The sequence below is a fragment of the Lissotriton helveticus genome, chromosome 4_2 (assembly GCF_964261635.1).
Source record: "Lissotriton helveticus chromosome 4_2, aLisHel1.1, whole genome shotgun sequence".
Taxonomy (NCBI): Eukaryota; Metazoa; Chordata; class Amphibia; order Caudata; family Salamandridae; genus Lissotriton; species Lissotriton helveticus.
This window is the reverse complement of record NC_136064.1, coordinates 136,478,966-136,499,251: the sequence shown is the minus strand read 5'-3', so window position 1 is coordinate 136,499,251 and position 20,286 is coordinate 136,478,966. Positions and strand designations below refer to the sequence as shown.

At 50.6% G+C, this 20,286-nt stretch overlaps 1 protein-coding gene across 1 annotated transcript in view; it reads right to left on the bottom strand.

The window, feature by feature from the left end:
• Positions 1-16,054: 16,054 nt before the first annotated feature.
• Positions 16,055-20,286, bottom strand: part of LOC144752262 (diacylglycerol O-acyltransferase 1-like) — a 75,566-nt gene continuing 71,334 nt past the window's right edge. The window contains exon 2 of the mRNA XM_078640272.1: positions 16,055-17,636. Coding sequence (XP_078496398.1) covers positions 16,248-17,636 — 1,389 coding nt within the window. The 3' untranslated portion in view covers positions 16,055-16,247. The remainder of the gene's footprint in view (positions 17,637-20,286) is intronic.

Sequence of the window (20,286 nt, the reverse complement as noted above, 5' to 3'; positions counted from 1 at the left end):
ATGACTGGAGCGTGACCTTGATCCCCTTGGCACACTGCAGCACACCTAGAAACTGCAAGTAGGTCCCCGTCAATTGTGTCCCCAGAGGGCACCCTCCCACACATCACTAATCTCACAACAAACCCATGCACATGTGCTGAACCCAGCAGAGCTGCGGGTTTGTGACCCACACTGACAATGCAAGTGACACTGCATGGCGATTAGCATGGCTGCAGTACCATTAACATGACATGGTGGACGCTACAACACTGAAGTGGCTGAGTGTGGACCACATCCGTTAAGGAGCAGGTCACACTCTGACACATCCACGTGCACAAACAACCCCTGACGTCAACAAGACATCTGCAGACAAACCATGCCTCAGAGTCCTAACTCCCAGCAAGAGCCCCAATTTACCCAAGTCTGCAAAATCTCAGCACTGTATAAGCACAGAATTGAAAGGCACACCACCTGAAAGGGATAAGGGCCAGCAAAATCAGAGCTGCAGGGGGCAACTCTCCCACAATGCAGCACACACACATTAGAAGCAGAGCACATCAACAAGGACAGCAATGTGATACAAACTGCAATACGTTCCCAACAGAATAGAGGACACAACTGCTGCCGCTTGTGTGTAGAAACTGTCCATTCACATCGGGCATAGCAGGGAAATGTGAGATGATGATGTACAGGTACAAACACACATCTGTGATGTTACCAAAATGTCCACTGTCGTGCATCAAATAGGCAGCTCCTCCCAAACAGTCACAATGTACATTGTCATGCAGTTTGTATGTAAACTTGTACACTGTGTCCACATACATGTGAACACAATGTTAAACTGCATCTCCCATTGCAGAGGTAGAATCAACAACTCCTGCAGAGCAGACCCATCAACTCCACTGATGACGAAGAGGACCTCCCCACCTTCGACACTGACGCCCCCCAACAGCTCATGGACAGCCTCGGCACCCCAAATCCAGGAGCAGGGCAGCCCAGCAGCATCAAGGAGACCTCACCCCCTGCCCAGACCACACAGCAGGAAGCACCAACCACCACAGCTGTCTCCGAGGACCCACACGAACAACACATGGCCTTCTAACTACGTGTGTTAGGGTGTCAGAAGATGGCTGATCAGGTGCAGGTGGGGTTCTACCACATGGCAGCCAAACTAGATACCATACGTGGGTGTCTAAGTGCCATAAGGGACCACTTACAGTCCCTAACGGACACCCACAGTCCCCTCCATGTGCTACAACGATCCATGGATAACAGTGCTGGAGTCCGGACTCAGCGACAAGGACAACTGTCTAGTCAGAGTGGCTCCAGCGGTGTCATCCGAGAGTTGGGACACATGCATAGGACCATGGAGAACATAGAGGGGGTGAAGTCAGAAAGAATGGCTGCTACGGCTGCACACCAGCGTGATGTAGCTGGGATCTACCATGCCGTGAAGACCTTCATCATGGCAATGCTGCCACAAGGCCTGGCACAGATGAGTGCTGCTGCTGCTTCGACATCCACATCTCCGTCCCCTGATATGTCAGTGCCTTATTGTGCTGGAGACAGAACACCACCACCCAAATGTGAGACACATAAACCATCAGAGGACGAAGATGCGAATGATCCTGCAATACTGGTAAGAAGGAAGCAGTAGCATTCATCTCCGCCATATGGCCTGTTTCTGCTTGGTTCTGCCTTCTGCATCATCACCTTCCACTGTCCCCCCATGCACTCTACAACACTCACCTTGGACCTCGACATGGACTGCCATATTCTGTTTGGTCGCCAATGACACAGCTATCAGACTGCGGACTGAACTCTTCCTCTTCCGATGTACTTGTCATTCCCTGAAGGACTCTGGCTGGGCCTGGACGGGCCAAAAATGTAAAGTGAGGTTTGCATGGCCCTGTACTGCTCCAACTACAACACTCCACTGACTGTGCATTATACATTCAAATGCACACAGATGTGTCATGTCTATGATCATTCAAGTGTGAAAGTATGGATGAATTTAGGGTCAGTGATTTCCCCTTAGGTTCATGTTGCTCATGTTCTGGGACTTGAGTCACAGGGTGCAACATTATTGATTGCGGTCCGGGTGGTGCCGACACTACAACAGACACACGCATTAGTCATTTCTTTGTCTAGGCCGGAGCGGAACCACGCCCAGAGCCCTGGGGCCATTGTTCACACCACTACGCTTGACTGCCAGCCCACTCCGCTTACGCTTACAGGGGACGAGGAGAACGCTAGATGTGCCAGGTCTTCCCTGTAGTGATCTGCTGATCACAAGTCTAGTTGTCAAGATGTCACAGCCACTCCCTCACGGCTGGTTTACACCCACACCACACCCATGCAGCACAGGCGTCACAGGACATGTGACCCTGCCAATAGAAGGGGCTGGGCGCACGTGCTTCAGCCCATTTCCACTATCTATCTGAGAATGTCCGTGGGGCCATTTTTTATGCATGAGGGCCTAGGGCCCTACCACATCACATTCCCCACTGCCAGAGGTGACATGATGGCATCCGCACAACGCAACTCAATCATAAAGGGCTCATGACTTGTGGTGCACAGAGTTAATGGCAACCAAGGCCCTTAAGCCGGTACGGGCCGATCGCCAAGAGACGGTGACTTGCGGTGCACAGAGTTGGTGGCAGCGAAGGCACTTTGGCCGGCATAGGATTACCGCCACGAGACGTGACTTGCGGTGCACAGAGTTGGTGGCAGTGAAGGCACTTTGGTCGGCACGGACCTACCGCCACATGGCGATGACTTGCTGTGCACTGAGTTAGTGGCACCAGAGTTGAACGGGTCTGCAGCCTGCGATCATGGTAGGCCTCGATATGCCGTCCTGCCAATCAAGGTTCAATTTGAATTGTGAGCTCAGCTGGACCGCGAGCACGTTGAAGGCAGCAGGCAGCAGGCTGCACAGACATGACTCCGTGGCGCGGTGCAGCAGTTTGCGCTGGGGGGCTGTGCCGCAGAATCCAACGATGGCTGAGGAGGTTGCACTGGCACGTGGTGGGCCCTCTTGGAGACACGACGGTGGTGGCAGGTGAGCATTGAGGCCTGGGTGCGCAGGGTCGTGCAGTCATCGCTGGGCGGCGGACCGGTCTGGAAACCAGGGCCGGGGTGCATGCGGAAGACGTAGGAATCATTCACACTGCCTGGGAAGTTTGCGACGACATTGGTGAACAGACCCCAGTGGTCCACTTTTGCCTGTACATTGATGGAATGTGTGTTGTTCCTGATGCAGTGATTGTGTGCAGTGTTGGCAGGGGGCACAAGTAGTACATGTGTGCAGGCAATTGCCCCAACACGTGCAGGAAGCATGCTATGGCGTAGTTCACTTGCTTGATCTCCAGCTGTTCCTGAACAATGTGGGAGAAGTGAAGGTGTAGGGGTATCAAGCTGATGCAAACCATGATGCTGACAGGTATGATAAATCCTGCCTAATGAGAGCATCACAAAAGTTTGTGTGGTCGTAACCTTCCTTTTCTTTCCTATGTAGGTTACAACCACACAAACTTCTGTTACGGTCTTTCTGTGCAGGATTGATCATACCTGTAAGCATTACTGTTTGTCCAAGTGCAATACACTGTCCAAGATTACGTTTGCGACTATACTGACGCTTGACCATTGTCACCATTTATCCAACAGATTTCTAAATACGGACTTTCGGAATATGGAATTATATTGGGGAGTTCCAGGACCATATGCAGTTAATTGGATACACAAGTTGCCCTGATGAAGTTCCCCGTTGGGAATGGAACGTATTGGCTGATGTTTCAGTGTTGTTAATTTATGTATTTGTAATAAATAACTGTTTTTCCACTACTGTTGACTACTAGACTTCATGACCTGGCACAGACCCATTTCCGAAACTACAATCTTTGATCTGGAGAACAGAGGCGCAGCGGGTGGGGTTGGTGTTGGTTATGCAGGAAGAGTACGAATTGGGGCGAGCGGGTGGTGAGGATACAGGGGCCTGCCGTTCAGTCTGTCCACAGGCCAAGTTTTGAGGTTTCTTGTGAAGATGGGGAGTGATGTTGTCTGTCTGAGTGGTAGGGTGTTCCAGGCTCTGGCAGCGAGGAAGGAAAAGGAGCGGCCTACCGATCTTGTTTTTCTTGGACGGGGGACCATGGTGTAGGAGAGCTGAGCTGATCATAGGGTCCTTTGGGGTGCGTGGAATTTGAGACTGCTGTTCAGGTATGCTGGTCTGGTGTTGTGGAGGGCTTTGTGTACATGGATGAGAATCTTGAAGGTGATTCTAGCCTCGATGAGGAGCCAGTGGAGTGTGCGCAGATGCTGGGAGATGTGGCAGTGTCTTGGCAGGTTGAGGACTAGTCTTGCGGCGGCGTTCTGGATGTTTTGCAGCTTGTGGGTGAGGTTTTTGTTTATTCCGGCGTAGAGTGCGTTGCCGTAGTCGAGTCTGCTGGTGACGAAGGCAGGAGTGACGGTCTTTCTGTGCACGAGGGGGATCCATTGAAGGTCTTGCGTAAAAGGCGGAGGTGTGGAAGCAGGAGGATGCAACTGAGTTGTTCTGGAGGTCCAATTTGAGCTTGGAGTCCAGGATGATTCCAAAGTTGTGTGCATGGTCCGTGGGGGTAGGTGGGCTTCCGAGGAAGGGGGCTAACAGTTGTCGTTCCAGGCGTCTGGGTTTGGGCCCATGATGAGTACTTCTATTTTGTCGGTGTTCAGTTGTAGGCAGCTGCTTTTCATCAATTTGGCAACAGCTTCCATTCCTTCTTGAAAGTTGTTTGGCTGCGTTGGGTTCATTGGATAGGGAGAGGATGAGCTGGGTGTCATCTGCATATGAAACAATGTTGAGTCTGTGGGTCTGACGATGGGGGCGAGCGGAGCCATGTAGACGTTGAAGAGCATGGGGCTGAGGGAGGACCCCCGGGGGACTCTGAAGCTGGTTGGTATAGGGTCCGAGAGGAAAGGAGGGAGTCTGACCCACTGCATTTTGCCGGAGAGGAAAGAGTGGATCCAGTGGAGGGCCTTGTCTTGGATCCCTGCATAGTGGAGTCTGCGTGCTAGGGTGCAGTGGGAAACTGTGTTGAAGGCGTCTGAGAGGTCAAGGAGGATGAGGGCTACTGTTTCTCCTCTGTCCAGTAGGGAGCGGATGTCATCTGTTGTGGCGAGGAGGGTTGTTTTGGTGCTGTATTTTTTTCTGAAGCCGGATTGGGAGTGTGAGAAGTTAGCCTGGCATATGATGTCCACTAGTTCTAGTGGGCACCTTGCACCAGTTTAATCGACACTTAAAGATGGTGGTTGTAAAGTCAACCTTATAGAAAGCTATCCTAGTGGTAGCATGAACCAGAAGTCTTCAGGCTAAGACTTCAGTAGGCGAGTTAAGCAAGTTGTTTTACCAATTATAATCCCTTGAGTACCAACTGAAAGGACACCACACAAGGTATATATTGAATATATATGTATTTAATCTAAACACAACCCCTCTGCACTCTTTATGAGGTCAGAGGTAAAAATACAATAAAAGTCACACAGTTAATATACGATAAGTTGCACAGTATACGTTATGCCCTAGGGGCCTCACAAACCATATACTAAGGAAGCGGTATAAGAACCACAAGAGAATTAGAAAGCAGGCCTAGGGCCTGTGGAATCGCTCGGGCTACACTAATCGACCAAAGGTTAGGAAGTAGGAGGCCCACGGGAGCCGCGTGCTGTGTCTCAACACAGGCGCGAGTTACCATTGACTTTCTATGGAGATCGTAAGAGTTACAAATATACAATTTAAGGACACTTCCGGATGGACTAGGATGGAACCCTTTTAAACTAGGACATTTCGAGAGTCAAGACCCACGGGAGCACAGGGGTACTCGTGTTACCTCACCCAGGGAAGCCCGGTGCATAGGTGTCTTTTCGTGTCGGGTTTCGTCGTCGTTTTCTATGGAGAGCTGCAAAGAAGTGCTGCAGGCGACCAGAGGAAAAGTGTCCGGGTGGATCAAAGATCTGAAGAACCTGAAAGCAGAAGGGGCAGAGTCTGGGTCACTAGCCAGTGACCAGGAAGGAACCAGGCGATGTTGGGTGATTTCAGGTGAAGTATTCAAACTTGTTTCTTCAGCCTGTGGTGTCGGTATCCGGATTGGACCCAACAAGCCTTGGCAACTGCAGCCCACACAGGATGTCGAGATTGGCTCTGTAGCAGAGCAGCAAGGTCTGTGGCGCTTTTCCTTTTTAGGGAAGCTGGAGCAAGCCTGGAGCAACCAGGAAAGCAAGTTAGTTTCAAAATGGAGTCTTCAGGGGGCTCACGAGCCAATGGACTAGGAACCGGGAAGACGCATCAAGCTCAAATGCAAAAGCGGGGCCCACGGAACCGTCGTGGAGTGTGGGGGCCTGGCCTTCGGTGCTAATGTTGCTCAGGGCTGGAGCTTTAAGCACCCCAAAGCACAACTTCACGATACCTCGTTGAACGAGTGCAGCTTGCAAAATGCAGGATGTCCAGGAGTACCGGTCCCACGTCTCTCGTGTCCGCCACGGGTCTCAGCTTTGCTGTGGATGTGGGTCGGGGTCATAGAAGTCTGGAAGTCCAGTTCCTGTGTCGCAGATTCTTCGGGATCCAACGGGAGCCTTGAAAATGCAGACCGGCAAAGTTGCTGTTGGTGCCTATTTGAACAGGGTGGTCACTCCTTGACCACAAGGGAGATATCTTCCGTCTTCCAGTCAGAATGGAACGCCGAAGGTCCAGGATATGTCTTTCAAAGATTCGTCCAGGGTAATCTAAAGTCCAAGGGACACAGCTCCTATACTTATACTAAGGATGGGGGCTGGATTACCTAGCTAGGTCCCTCCTATGGGTGGACCTGAGAAGGGGGTGGCTAAACTCCTTTCCCTTTGTCCAGTTTCGCGCCAGAGCTGTGGCTGTGTGCCCCAGCAACTGCTTTGAACCGGGCTATGCATGGAGCACCTTGTTTGCCCCAGGAAGTGTCTGTAAAGCATTCACTGAATGCAGCCCTCCCTGCCCCAATACACAAATCCCTGTCTGGGGAGGTGCCAGCACCCCCCTGGACAGGAAACCTACTGTCCAGGCCTCACCTGCCGGAGTTTCGTCCAGCAGCAGGAGGTCAGACTCGTGTCTGTGGCAGCAGCATCCATTTTGTGATGCTGAGGCTGTTATACTTTAACCGGGTAAAGCAGTAACTACATGTCTTCTCCCTCTAGAAGGGTGGAATGCTACCCCTGCCGCCAGGACTAGTGGGGGGTAGTATTCCAAAGTGTTTGACACCTTACATGACATGTTTTGATAAAGCCAAACCAAAGTTAGAATTAACCGCGAGGATTATAATGCACTTAAGAGTATATGGTATGGCTATATCATAGAACAGCTATATGGAGATGGTTCTGAAAGCTGCAGAGGGGCTCAGCTCATGCTAGGACACCCTCTCACATAAAACCAAGCACTCTGCCTCCAGGATTGTTAAGGCCTGCCATAGGAGTGGCTTATAGGTGTATATGTGTCTATATATAAAGGTAGATATAGGGATACTATATCGAAATAAAGGGTGATTACACCACCTTACCCAGGCTGTGTGAACAGACCTGTGGTGTCAGTTTGGAAGGCAAACCAGGGGTGACACAATATATGCTGCAGCCCCTGGTAGGCCTAAGGTGCAACTATGCCCTGGGTACCTATGGTACACTATACAGGGGCTCACAAGGGTGACCCAATAACCAATCTGGTGTGTACCTAAAGTACATGGTATCAATTTAGAGAGAGCACAGCTGGGCTGTGGGTCTGATTAGCAGGCCCACAGCCATACTAAAGTCGAAAAAGCAGTAAAGCACAACAAAAAGTGGGGGTAACCATAGGAAGCAGACCCTACTCTCCTACAGGGAGGAGTCGAGGATCTGGTGCTCTTTGATGAAGGTGGCCAGTTGGCTGTTGATGGCTTTCTCAATGACTTTCTCTGGGAACGGGAGCAGGGAGATGGGTCTGTAGTTTTTGAGGTGGGTGGGATCCGCCAAGGGCTTCAGGAGGTGGTTGATCTCGGCGTGTTTCCAGTTGTTTGGGAAGGAGGCGTTTGCCAGGGAGCTGTTGATGGTGTGGCGGAGCATGGGCGAGAGGGTGTTGGCGGCTCTGTAGAAAATGTGGTGGGGCAGGGGTCCGTGGGGGCTCTGGAGTGGATTGACATCGTCTTCAGGTTGTCTTCGGCGGTGAGGGCTGTCCAGTTGTCAATCGCTGGCTTCAGGATGTCAGGGGTGGCTGGTGAGGGTTCAGTGTGTTGGTTGTCTTCGTCAAATTTGTCGTAAATGTTCTTGATTTTGTGGTTGAAGAAGGTGCTGAGTTTGTTGCCGAGGTCTTGTGAGGGAGGAATGTCAGTAGACTCGCTGGTGGGTTGGGTGAACTCCTTGGTGACGCTGGAGAGTTCTTTGCTGTTGTCTGCATGTGTGGAGATTCTGTCTTCGACCGCTTTTTTCCTCGTTTTTCTGGTGAGTTGGTGGTGGGCGTTGGTGGCGGCTCTGAAGTTGTTGTGGGCTTCTGTGGATTTGGAGTTCCTCAAGGCCTTTTTGAGTCGGTGGCATGTGCGTCTGGACTCTCGAAGTTCGGTGGTAAACTATCTGGCTTTCCTGGTGTGTGTGTTATTCTTCTTGAGGGGGGCTATCGTGTTGGCGCTGTCGGAGAGCCATCTGTGCAGAGTTTGGGCTGCAGTGTTTGGGTTGTTGTCTTCCACGGTGGTTGAGGTGGAGTTGCTGAGTGAGGAGTTGAGTTGGTCGTCAGTGATTTTGGTCCAGTTTCTTCATGAGAGAAGGTGCTGGTGTCTGTATGGTGCGTGTTCTGAAGGGGTAGTGGACACATTAAGGGTCTGTCCAAGGGAGTTCGTGGTGTGGCTGAAAGTGATGGAGTTTGCTGTTGTGAAGAGGGGGTCGAGGGTGTGTCCTGCTGAGTGTGTGGGTTCGGTCACGATCTGAGGGAGTCCAGTATTGTGGAGGTTGTCCAGGAGGGATGTGGTGTTGGGGTATAGTTGGTTGTCAAAGTGGAAGTTGAGGTCTCCCAGCAGGGTGTAGTTGGTGGATGCGATGATGGAGTTGGTGAAAGGTCCGCGGGGTCTGGGAGGTCGGTAGAAGAGAGCTTCTCGGAAGGTGGTGATAGTGCTGGCCTGTATCTTGTCTCCCAGCAGGGTGTAGTTGGTGGATGCGATGATGGAGTTGGTGAAAGGTCCGCGGGGTCCGGGAGGACGGTAGAAGAGAGCTTCTCGGAGGGTGGTGATAGTGCTGGCCTGTATCTTGAAGTGTAGGTTTTCCATCAGGAGATCTTGTATCCTTGGGGAATGGCGATGGCGATGTATGGTCCAGAGGAGGTGTTGGTCCAGGTTTCAGTGAAGAATGCTACGTCCGGGGTGAGGCTGTCGAGGAGGTTCCAGATTTCGAAGGCATGTTTGTGGAGTGATCGGGCGTTGAGGAGGATGCATTGCAGGGTTTTCGGTTCAGTTGTGTTCTTGCGGGCGGGTTGTGCTGGGTCAGTGTTCCTGGCGGTTCTGCAGGTGTGCCGGCAGCAGTGACAGCAGAAGGGTCTGTGGGTGTCGGCTGGTGATGCTGGCTGGCAGTTGTTGTTACGCCCTGGATTGAGTTCGTGGAGTGCAGCTGTAGTGTAGCGTTGCCGGTCCAAGGTTCCTGGCACTGGTCGCGGTCGGGTCGCAAACGGGCTTGCCTTTGGCATGCTGGAGGCACGGCCGCACAGCGGCTGCCATTAAGTAGGTATTGGGGAGGGCTGGACAGCTTGGAGGCAGGAGGCAGGAGTGGGGAAGGGAACTGGCTCAGGCTGGTTGCGCTGGGGGAGGAGCCGTGGGTGCGGCAGCGACAGGGGCAGCAGCGGCGGGAAAAAACGGGGGAAAGCAAGCAATAAAAAGAATAAAAAGGTGGAAAAGAAAAAAAAAGATATAAAGAGTACAAGGATGAAAACAATAAAGGGTGAAATGGAGCAGAAAGCAGAAGAAAAGTGCTATAGAGAGTGAAAGGGTGAAAAAGCTAAAGTGTGAAAACAGAGCAGAAAGCGGAGCGAGAGAAAGAAGTCAGAGGTCCACTGGACCACCAGGGATGAGGCGCAGGTATAATGTGCCGGTGGAGGAGGGCCTCCAACAACAACACTACGGGAGTGCAGGGGCTCAGGAGAGGCCTGACTTAATGGTGGAGCTGCGAGGGTGGGAGAGCAGTTTTGCTGACAGTGAGTCAGTGAGTAGTATTGTTAGAAATGGGATCCCTGGCTGGCCAGGGCTTGCGCCAAAGTCAGTCAGAGACCACCACTCCTAAGTCAGGGCAAGGGAGGTACACGCCAAGATAACCCCTGCTCACCCTCTAGGTAACGTGGCGCGAGCAGCAAGCCTAAACTTGGAGGCGATGTGAGTTAAGTATTTGAGCACGCACCCCAGCAACAACACCCAAGGCCCACCACAAAGGAAACTCCACACAAGGTTATATATAAAAATAGCCTTTGTATTACACCAAAACACATTAGATAAAAACACACACTTTACAATGTGCCAACAGGCACGGGCAGAATTTACAGGGGATATGTAGAAGACAGGGCCTCCAGGACCACTGTCAGGAATCAGCACTTTTAGAAGTAACACTTTTAGAAATAGCACTTAGAACATAGAACATAGGATGTAAATCACTGTAGCACACAACCAGTAACTACTGGTAACCAGGACCTCACTAGCACTACCTGTACTAGGAGAACAACCACCTAAGTATCACAATACCTGTAGGGGTGTAAGCACATAACACATGATGCATAACATACATTTAGCGGTGTAAGAACATGGCACATGACGCATTAAAACACATTCAGAGGTGCAGGAGCACACAATTGCGCAAAAATCCCATAAGCCACCACCTGTGGCAGTCCCTAGGCCAACTGGCCTCTCTAGAGCTAGGACGCCCTGTGTCCCAGTGTCAGGGGCCTAAACGTGGCAGCTGCCCACGAAGTGCTGGGCAGCTGGTGTAGAGAATGGGGGTGGCCAACTTGGGAGCCTCGCAGGCTCTGAACATATACTTGTCTCCTTTTTGGGAGCCTCACTGGGCTCTGAAAACACACCTAGAACAATGGTGCCCCCGGGAAGCCTTTGCGGCTCGAACACAAATATGGCCCCGTCGTTGGAGCCTCTCTTAGGCTCGAATTAGAATGCCAGCTGAGCCTCTCGTGGCTTGAAACAGAATGCGGCCTTGTCGGAGCCTCGGGGCTCAAGAACAACACTGGCGCTGTAAGCTGGAGCCCCCCTCCTGGGGACTCCTAAAGGCAATGGTGCGCTTTGAGCCCGTCACAAATATGCCCCACGAGCCTCGTGGGCTCTAAACTAATTGCCCCCGCAACGTAGGAGCAGCCCGCTGCCTTTGGGGCTGCTCTAGGGATGTGCCTGGGCCCCACGGGGCCTTCAATGAGCAAGGGGGCCGCCTACTTGGTTGGAGTCCCCCTCCTGGGGTCCCGACAAGACACTGACCCCTGGAGCCCTGGGCAGAGGAGCGACTCCGGAGCCCGCCCGCACTCACCGGCTACCTGGGGAGGCGGCGTCGACTCTCCTGCTGGGCTTCTACCAGTGGGGCTCTCTCCTCCTTCTCCGGAGCCTCGGCTGCTCAGTCTCTGCTGCGGCCGGCCTTCTTTCGGTGCGGGGCTCTCCTCTCCTCATGGGAGCCCCGCGAGCGCCGGCAATCTTCCTCCTCACAGGGCAGGAGCGTGGGGAACTCCTCGAGGTCGGGCCAATCCCTGCGCGGACCAAGGATGACGCGATGGGAACCCTGACAGCCGGGAACCAATCCCAGCGCGCCCAGGAGGCAGGACCAGCACTCGGCTCGGGATCTCCCGGGCCGGTGAAGTTTTTGGGCACAATACGGGGTAGGCTCCCGTTCTAAATAAATAAATCAGACAAATACGCGGCTTGGGCAGCCGCTAGAGCAGCAAAATGCAGGGTAGGCACCTGCCTTACAAAAGCGCTCCCAATCGCTCTAAGCCGACGAACAGCGCTCCCAGGCGCTGCTGGACAATAAAGCGCTCCCAAGCGCTATAGGCACAGATAAAGCGATTCCTGGCGCTAGAGATGAAGCCAGCGCTCCCAAGCGCTTTAGGACAAAGTACCAGCGCTCCCAGGCGCTGGAGGGGTGCCACAGTCCAGCAGAAAGTCCTTCCAGGAGTACAGCAAGGCAGGGGGGGGGGGGCAAGGCTGGGCCCAGAGCTACCTGGAGAACAACAGCGACCGCAACACCATCACCCTGCTCGACAACCTCGCCAACCTCGGACTCAAGCAACTGGTGACCACCCCCACCCACCTCGCCGGACACACACTCGACGCCGTCTTCTCATCCAGCAAAGACGTCACCTTCAGCCACGCAACAGGACTCCACTGGACGGACCACAGCTGCGTCCACTTCACCTTCAAAAGAACGCCGATCCACCAACACCAGCAACAGGTTGCCCGAAGAAGCTGGAACAAGATCACAGCCGACCAGCTCACCGCTTCCCTGAGCCAGCACCCTCCCGCCAGCTCAGCGAACCCCAGCCAGGCCGCCGACAACCTCACGAAGTGGATCAGCAACTGCGCGGACGAACTCGCCCCACTGAGAACCCCGCCCAGCAGACCCGGCAGCAGAAAAACCCCATGGTTCACCGACGAACTCAAGAGCTCCAAGAAGAACTGCCGAGCCCTCGAGAAAGTATGGAGAAGGGAACCAACTACGGACAACATGACCACCCTCAAGCTCGCCACCCGGAAACACCACCAACTGATCCGCGCCACCAAGAAAAATACATACAAGGACCGGCTGGACAACAACGCACACAACAGCAAGGAACTCTTCAACATCGTGAAAGAGCTCTCCAACCCCAACGCCGGAAACAATGACATCACCCCGTCGCAAGACCTCTGCAACTCCCTCGCGTCCTACTTCCACAACAAGATCACGGACATACACAACAGCTTCAGCATCCAACCAACGCACGCCACAACCGCAACAACGCCACCCACCACCACCCTCTGCACCTGGACTCCGATCAGCACCGAAGACACCATCCGCACAATGAACTCCATCCACTCCGGATCTCCGACTGACCCCTGCCCTCACCACATCTTCAACAAGGCCGACGCTGTCATCGCACCCCACCTGCGGGACATTATCAACACCTCCTTCGACACCGCCACCTTCCCGGAGAGCTGGAAGCACGCAGAACTCAGCGCTCTTCTCAAGAAACCTACAGCAGACCCCACCGAACTCAAGAATTACCGTCCCATCTCGCTCCTCCCGTTCCCGGCCAAAGTCATCGAGAAGACCGTCAACAAACAGCTGGCCGCCTTCCTCGAGACGAATGGATGCCTCGACCCCTCATAGTCTGGCTTCCGAGCCAACCACAGCACCGAGACCGCCCTCATCGCTGCCACCGATGACATCCGAACCCTGATGGACAACGGAGAAACAGCGGCCCTCATCCTCTTGGACCTCTCCGCGGCCTTCGACACTGTCTGCCACCGCACCCTAGTACAGCGCCTCGGCAACATCGGAATCCAGGAGAAGGCACTGGAATGGATCACCTCCTTCCTCAACGGAAGAACACAGAGAGTCCGCCTACCACCGTACAAGTCAGAGGCCACCGAAGTCATCTGCGGCGTCCCTCAAGGATCCTAGCTGAGCCCCACCCTCTTCAACGTCTACATGAGCCCCCTCGCGGCCATCGCACGCCAACACAACCTCAACATAATCTCCTACGCCGACGACACCCAGCTGATCCTCTCCCTGACCAACGACCCCGCCGCCGCCAGAGCCAACCTGCACGAAGGGATGAGAGATGTAGCCGAATGGATGACGACCAGCCGCCTGAAACTGAACTCAGACGAGACGGAGGTCCTCATCCTGGGCTCCTCGCCCTCCGCCTGGGACGACTCCTGGTGGCCCCCCGCCCTGGGCACCGCACCCAAACCGACGGACCACGCACGCAACCTGGGCTTCATCCTGGACTCCTCCCTCTCCATGACCAGACAAGTCAACGCCGTCTCCTCGTCATGCTTCAACATCCTACGCATGCTACGGAAGATCTTCTGGTGGATCCCCACCGAGACCAGGAAGACTGTCACCCAGGCCCTCGTCACTAGCCGACTGGACTACGGCAACGCCCTCTACGCCGGAACCACCGCCAAGCTCCAGAAGAGACTCCAGCGGATCCAGAACGCCTCAGCCAGACTCATCCTCGACATCCCACGAAACAGCCACATCTCCGGACATCTGAGAGACCTGCACTGGCTCCCCGTCAACAAAAGAATCACCTTCCGTCTCCTCACCCACGCGCACAAAGCCCTACACGACCAAGGCCCGAGCTACCTCAACAACCGAATCAACTTCTACACTCCCAAGCGCCACCTCAGATCAACCAGCCACGCCCTCGCCGCCGTCCCCCGCATCCGAAGAGCGACAACAGGAGGAAGGTCCTTCTCCTACCTGGCCGCCAAGACCTGGAACTCACTCCCGACCGACCTGCGCCTGACCCAAGACCACCTCTCCTTCAGGAAGAAGCTCAAGACCTGGCTGTTCGAGCAGTAACGGCACCCCCCCCACCTAGCGCCTTGAGACCCTACGGGTGAGTAGTGCGCTCTATAAATGACTTGATTGATTGATTGATTGAGCTCACTGGGCCTCCAGGCAGGGAGGCGATCCAAGTGGCGGTCCTCCTGCCCAGCAACAGCAGCAGCCCCCTCAGGATCCTGGCAGAGAACAGTTTGTGTGGGGACACAGCCCCATTTTTATACTATGAAAACCTTTGTCTGTAGGTGCAGGGTGGGGGAGAAACCAGTCGCAGCTGGTTTTGGAGCACCCTTGATTGCTCAACCACCCCTTTCATTCACTAGGGAGGCTAGGGTCGTTAGACGCACCACAGGGGGCGGAGCCAGCATTGTGTGGGGAAAGCCCAGCCCCATCAGGAACCAGGTGCAGCCCTCCCCTCACATCAGCATGCTGATCTCAGCACTCACCACTGGGCAGACCCATCCAGACATCCTGGAGCCTGGCATCCCAGCCAGCTCCAGCCAATCACACTCCAGCACCCTCACAGCACACGTACAGCTATGTCTAGAAGTGGCACTTCCCCACTAGACACATACAAGCCGCACATACCATTGTGCAGCATTCACTCTCACGAGTTCGCACATACCAGACTCGAGCCTGTACACCCCACGCATCAGGAACTACCAGGGACACACACATTCCCCATGCATTCCTATGGGAGGGCAGGCCTATCTCACCACATGCACTCAGAGTGCGCACGCACTTTCCACTGGGACACAGTGAAAGTGCGCAGAAACCAAAAATCACTACCTCCAATTCACATTCACGAAGCAAAAAGTTTAGGGGTGAACCTGCCAGAAGGGCCAAGTCCAATAAGTATGTATTGCTAGTCACAGATGCAGTGCGATAACAGTACAAATTTCAGCACGAGCAACATAACATTCATGTGTTCACTGTCAACTCATTGTAGCAACTTGGTCGTAGATAATCCACCACTAAAAACATTGGCCTTTTTTTTAAAGAGAGTTTTAAAAGCAAGCACTTTGGGTAACTAATAATAAATTCCTAACAAGTAAAATTAGGCGTCCACATGAATTAATCATGTATGTATGTATGTATGTATTTGAGCTTGTAAAGCGCACTGCTACCCGTCCATAGGTTTCCTGGTGCTGTATAACTCTGGGGAACCCGTCCTGGCTTTCCCTGTGGGATGGTCCCTGCTGGGAGTCCCCAAGGTGGAGCCAGGCATCCCCAGAGTTGATGAGGCCGTTGTGGAGATTAGGCAAGCTAATGCCCAGAGTTGCCGAGTGGAACCCCTGATTAGAGTAAGCACCAAAGCGAGAACTATCGAGTCCACTGACCCAAGTCCACGACCCTGCCGCGTCGGGAATTGAACCCTGGTCCCGGGCCGACTTCTGCTCCCGGGTCTGCCGCCTCTAACCAGTGAGCCACACTACTCCACGCACTACTCCTATCATATAAGAACGAAATGTGTATATATCAAAAGTGAAATGTGCTCCAACTATCCTTTACAACATCAAACAGAAACCATGAGCATAACTGAAAATTACTCTCCTTTTAATGCTATTATGAGGCAAAATGTTGTAATGAAACAACTGTTTGTTTACTGTATTGTATTACATTCCGCAACTGTATAGTCAATTTCTTACAAGTGGTAAAACACAAACAGGGCTCTTTATTATAATCAAAAATACATGTTAACACCATACAGAGAACATATGGACTTTGGTGAATTAGTAAAGCAGCCCCCAGCTGGAAACTGTAGGCCGATATTGGACATAATAATCATGAAAATAATGAAGCAAAACTAGTGGGATACCAAAAAATACATTTAGCCACATAATGAGGTTGCCAAGGTTATCACCTAAGACTTTGTCTAGGATCCAAGCTATTAGGAACTGGGAAAACATAACCCTAAAAATCAAAAACTGGTACATTTGCAGGGGAATAGCAATCAAGCAATCAAAAACAGTAGCTGAAATCAGGAAAACTGCTCCCTGCAGATACAGCTTCTCATACCCCCTCTGTTTTAAAGGTATGTAGACATGTCGGACAAGCCAGTTGTGAGCTGGTCTATTCCACTTTGTCCAGAATTCCAGAATCGACTTTGTTTCCCACCAATCCTGATAGAATTCACGATCTGCAAAGTAGAGAAGCTCTGCAACAGCATTGAGGAACGAGTGGAAGAACCAGTAAAAGAAGACCAACCAGACAAAGTTCGTGGCTACTGCAAGCTTCAGAATATACTCCAAGAACTGTGTGGATTCAACGTGACAGATGGGCTTCATTGATTTCTGTATGACTGGAAGAATAAGTTGCTGAACAAGTGTGACCATGAACTGGAACAATATAATTATTTCCAGAAGTCTTGCAATGAAAAACATTTTTCGAAATTTACAGGTCTTGGGGTAGTTTAGCTGGTAGCAGAGTGTTGGGGCAGCAACAAAGTAGTAAAGATCCGGAAGATTCAAATTTAATGGGTAGAAAACATCTTTACAATTTTCCCTTTCATTCTTTCTGTTCTGGCGGTTATCAGGAATTATTCTTTTCAAGGTTCCTTTAGTATTCTTTGGGTGCCTTGCTCTGTAGATGTCATTCACAAATTTGTAGGACAGTAGTTTGAAAAAGAGAATGGCATACACCAACAAAGTAAGTATTCCTCCAATTGGAGAGGTTTTCTTTGTATGAATTACAACTATTGGGAAAATGATCAGTGCCACGAGGTTCACAGATTGCAACAGCATACCAAGCACTTCGCAATTCCGACTCCGGGTCATGAACTTCTCCAAGGTAACAGCAATTACAATAAAAATATTTGAACTAAGTATGACATATAGGGTAGGCCAGTCATAAGGGTCCTTTAAAAATAGAGTTACACATGCAAAAATATCTGTAAATTGTCCAAAAATGCCATTTTTGGCAAAATTTTCCACATTCATGTGGATGTGAGTAATCATTAGTAGTATTGCAGCCCAGGTAAAAAATCCACCAAAGTTGGCAAACCCTGTTCCTGATGTCAGAAGGGATTCTATTGTGACATGGCAGTTCAGTGGATCTCCATCATCCACTAGGAATTCAGGTTCACAGAGGTCTCCACTGCTGGACATCATGCGCATCGGTACCTGTAATAAACAGAACACAACACATGCTCCTGTTATTACGCTTTACGTAAACACAACACATGCTCCTGTTATTACGCTTTACATAAACACAACACATGCTTATGTTATTACGCTTTACATAGAGCTGGAGCACGTACAGCCATTTGTCTTCATGTTTTCTACCAGCATGATTTATTTACCATGTTTTTCTGTAGGGCTACTTCACAAAGTGGTATTATGGTGCTTTACAATGAAACAACAATAACTTAAGACTGGAGCATAATATGAGTTCAAGTCAAAAAGAGATAATCTATATATAGAAATGTAGACCGAGGGGAAAGGGAGGGGGCGTTAGTGATGAAGAACATGGATACGTAAAACTCTGCAGAGAAAGAAGTGGGATTCTAGTATAGGTTCAACCTGTTAAGTGTTTGACCTGAAACAGGTTCTGAATAGAAAAGTTTAAAGTTGTTTCCTGAAGGCAAGGACGTCATGAGCCAGTCTCACCTTGTTGGGTAAGGAGTTCCAAAATGAGGGGATGACACCAGAGAAAGAGCCAACGGTGATTTGAATTATAGAGGTTCTAGCAGGAGGGAGGAACTGCTGTGGGATTGTCTAATTTCACCTGATATTTTCAGTAGATTAGAGAGGTAACTGTGCTGGCTGGTTTGAATTGTTCTGATGGAAATGCAGCCAATTTTGAATCAGATTAAAGACTCGAGCGGAAGCCAGTGAAGGTCTTTTATAATGGGCAAGATGTGGTCAAACTTCTCTGTCTGGGATTAGGCGCGCTGTGGAATGGAAGATCATTCTAAGGGAGTTGAGAGTGGTAGCTGACAGACCAGATAGTAAGGCGTTTCCTACGTCAGTTCTGGAGATCGCTAAGTTTTGGCCGTCATTCTGAGTTGGCCATTGGTAAGATGTTTTATCCTTTTTTGTTGTCTTAAGTGGAAACTTGTTGTTTGGGCTAGTTTACATACGTGTGGTTTGAGTGAGAGTTTGCGGTCTATGCGGAAACCCACGGGCTTGGCCATGGGGGATGGCGAGAGCAGGCCCCCATAGTTATGTAGTATGGAGATTAGTGCTAGATCTGCTCTATTGGCTGCTTTATGTGACAGGAGCATGGAACTCAGTTCTTTGTGGATTCAGTTTCAGTAGGTATGTAGAGGCCAAGTTGAATACTGAATCTAGACCATTCTTGAGAGCAAGGAGATCTTTGTGCAATGAGATTTTAACATAAATGTGAGTAACGTCTGCAAATTGCTGAAGTTTGTTGTTGGAGTAGATCTACATACAAGTTAAACAAGATGAAAGGGAGAACAGAACTCTGGGGAATGCCACAAGTCATCTTTTTCAGTCTAAAAATGTTGGAGTCAATTTTGACTAGATTAGAGTGGTCCATGATGAATATTATGAACCAGTTTAAAACTGAGTATTTTATGCCCTTTCTGAGCGTTTTAAGTAGTAGTTTGTGCTGTACTGTGTTGAAGGCTCCAGGCTGGTCTAGGAGAATTAAAAGGCAAGAATCACTGCTGTCCATAATTTCAGAAGATCATCTAGAATATTTATAGTAGCTGTTGCCCTGCTGTGACCTTGCCTGAATCCTGATTTGCATGGTGCTTTGAGTTGATTTGTCAGTATGAACTTGTTTAGTTGTGCAGCAACACATTTTTAAATGGTTTAGCCAAGTTGTGGAAGTATTGTTATTGGTTTGTAGTTATCCAGAATTGTTTGATCTTAATTATGTTTTTGGGGATACTTGACCGATCTTCAGGTTACTGGGAAAGGCGCCTTGCTGTAAGGAGGTGTTGGTCAGGAGTAGCTTGTAGAGGGCAAGAAAGAGAGAGTTAGATTTGACGATGTTCGTCAAAAGGCTGTCCTTGAAGTAGAGAGTAAGTTTCATGAGCTTGATGACCTTGGTGATGTCATCTTGTCGGAGTCATTTAAATGATCTCCAGTATTTATTTGACTTCGGTAAGTAGTTGGGATTGTGTGCAGAAGAGGAAAGGAGTTAAATTTAGATTTTGTTTATTTTGTCGGTAAAGAATTTGGCAAATGTGCTACTGTGAATTTCTGATCAGGCTTGCGTAGAGTTAGTCATTGTGTGCTCTTTTTAAATGTAAATCTGAACAGAGACTTGGTAGGAATCAAAGATTAAACGATTTGGGATTGAATGTAGGAGACCTTGGCTAGTTGAATTTCTTCTTTGTAGATTTCTAGAGCTATATTTTGACCTGGATATTTTTACAGCGTTTGTGTTATTTCTCAGATTGTGTAGCTCATAGTTGAACTAAGGTTTGTGAGGTCATTTTCTGGGCTGTTTATGTCATATTGGGGTCGTGATGTCAACAAATTTTTCGGGGAACTTGACGTAAGCATGCGATATGACATTGGGGTCGTATAGCATCTTTAGTGATACAAGTTTGGGGACTAGGAGACACTTGAACGCTTCCTCAATGATAATTCTGTATTGCCGCACTTGAATTGTGCTGGTCCATCTAGTGGAGGGTACTTGTGTAATCTTGACAAGAATCGTGACATGAATAGAGCAGTGATCAGACCAAACAACTTCCTCCAGTGTGGAGTGAGCTAAGCCACAGAGCGAGGAAAGGATTAAATCCAGTTTTCTGCCTTTGTTGTGAGCTGCGGCAGACAGAAGTTGTTAAATTGA